General features: G+C 43.1%; 1 protein-coding gene across 1 annotated transcript in view; it reads left to right on the forward strand.

The window, feature by feature from the left end:
- The window catches only part of BRIX1 (BRX1, biogenesis of ribosomes), a 15,730-nt gene that overhangs the window by 7,082 nt on the left and 6,367 nt on the right, over positions 1–2,281 (forward strand). Inside the window, exons 6-7 of the mRNA XM_018563465.1 lie at positions 503–576; positions 1,253–1,303. Of these exons, the coding sequence (XP_018418967.1) occupies positions 503–576; positions 1,253–1,303 (125 nt within the window). The remainder of the gene's footprint in view (positions 1–502; positions 577–1,252; positions 1,304–2,281) is intronic.

Below are 2,281 nucleotides of genomic sequence, written 5' to 3' on the forward strand. Positions count from 1 at the left end.
TGACCCTAGTACATACCGATTGTCCTCTTCCTAACTGAGGAGAACTCGGCAGTCTAAGGAACATATTGAAGGGCATTTATCAATGTTGTTTTCTGCAGCTGTGCATGACCAATCAGCTTCTATCTTTCTATTTTCAAATCTTACCTGGACAAACCGAACAGAGAAGCGGATTGGTTGCCACACACAGCTGCTCCAGTTTTGATAAATTCCCCCCATTGTATGCTTAATGCCCATGCACTGATATTTCTTAAAGCCCTGTGCTCCCTGGGTACCCCTGCTTCCTCCTACACTCCAAAGACATGCTGGAAGGTTAATTGATTCCTGTTTATAATTGTCCTTGTATGTATGTGAGAGACCTTAGATTGTAAGCTCCTTGAGGGAAGAGACTGATGTGTGTGCACTATGTAAAGCGCTGTTAAATGCCAAATATATGGCTGAAACACATATATCTCTCTCACATACACCAGCCTTGACCTGCATTAATTGTGCCATATTGTTACAGTTCATACACTGGCGGAGCTGAAGATGACTGGGAACTGCCTGAAAGGATCACGTCCTCTGCTTTCGTTTGATCCGGTGAGTATTGAAATTCCATTTAGTGCACAGTCCTGGCTATTATCTAATCCTGCCGATCAGGGTGGACCGTTCCCAGGAGGAAATCCATCTGCAGTGATTAGATCAGATTTTTGTAGCACCTTTCATTGCAGTATTCCACGGCTTGTTAGAAATCTCTGGTTCTCGGCTTTGACTGACTTTGTTTCCTGGAGCACTGTGTTCATCACTACATGTCATGTTGGTTTCCTTCATTATCTGTTGAAATATTTGCCTGGCTTTATTTCTCTTTTCTTCTTTATAAGCTGAATTCTGATCTGTGGGAAGTCCCTGTTGTGTAAATCTGGTGCTTTCACATCTAAGTATCTGAGATCGGTATCGGAGAGCTCACTTTTATTCTTTGGTAGCAGGCAGTAATATAAATTCTTCCCACACACGGAGATACATGCAGAGCAACACAAAAGGCAGGTTATATTTACCAGCCTCTGAGCTATCCTTCCCTCAGCCTTGTCTGCTTATACAACCTTATAAGACCTCCTCGCCCCTGACCACACTGCTGGACTTACTCTTTTAATGCTCTTCCTGCTTTTTCTGAATGCACATTGTAGCACATTACCAAACGTTTGCAACTTCATGTCTGAATGAGACCTGTTATATGCAGCAGGATGGAGCTCATGTGATGCACTTTATCATTTTGCAGGCCTTTGATCGGGATCCGTACCTTGTTCTGTTGAAAGAGCTTTTCATACAGGTAATAAATGTGTTTTTGTTTTTTAGGATTTCAGTCAATCTCAATTATCTCCAGTTGTAAAAGAAACCTAAAGAATAACTCCTTTTCAGACCATATTTAGGGATTAACATGAAATGTGGTCATAGCCCCCCATTCCCATTAACACAATCTTACCTGAATCGTGGGGTTCTTTTGCTGAAACCATTACGGTGGTACATGACTACACCCATACTCCATCTGGCTCCATCTCATAGTTTTCAGTGGTGTATGAATGTATTAATGTCAGCACACATGTAGTCCATTGAAACTTCTTCCGATCCTATAATTTATAGTCCGAACCTCAGTACGGGCTGGGCCTAGGAAAAAGTCTGCAGGAGCCTGACCATTGCACTTGTGATCCACTGATTACGGTTGCAATGCTTTGCAGGCTCAAATGAAAAAAAATTTAAGTGTGTACGTTTTCTTTATAATGTGTGCGCATGTATTATTTTTTGGAAAAGGAGGACAATGCCTTTAACCCTTTTGGCTGCCGGCTTTACAATGGAAACGATTCTGGTGGCTCAGCTGCTGCTAAATCGCTTCCACTGGCCTGTAAAGCGACCACCGGACACCCCGCCTTGTTTCCTGGGTTCCACTGACCCTCCTGCGGGCCCAGGACCGGCATGTTGGGTGCCTAGAGAAAGATGGGGAGGAGAGCGGCGAAGGTCCGTTCGCCTTTCTCCTCCCCGCTCTTTGGGAGCGTTGAGGATTACATCACTTCTGCTCCCACAGCTGTAATTGCTAGACTCCTGAAGCTGAGCAATATGCTATTAAAGTGCAATCTGCGCTTCAATAGCTTAATAAGAGTGGAAAGGTGACAATAAGGGTATTTAATGCTAGGGGGTCTTGGCTTTCAGAAACTATATGTTTTGGGGGTTTGAAGTAATTTTCAGGCCTAAAATGTGAATTATAACTTATGCAAAAATAGAAGAAAAAAAAAATACCCTGGCAGCGAACTAA

This window comes from Nanorana parkeri, unplaced genomic scaffold (assembly GCF_000935625.1).
Source record: "Nanorana parkeri isolate BGI_ZX_2015 unplaced genomic scaffold, ASM93562v1 scaffold666, whole genome shotgun sequence".
Classification (NCBI taxonomy): domain Eukaryota; kingdom Metazoa; phylum Chordata; class Amphibia; order Anura; family Dicroglossidae; genus Nanorana; species Nanorana parkeri.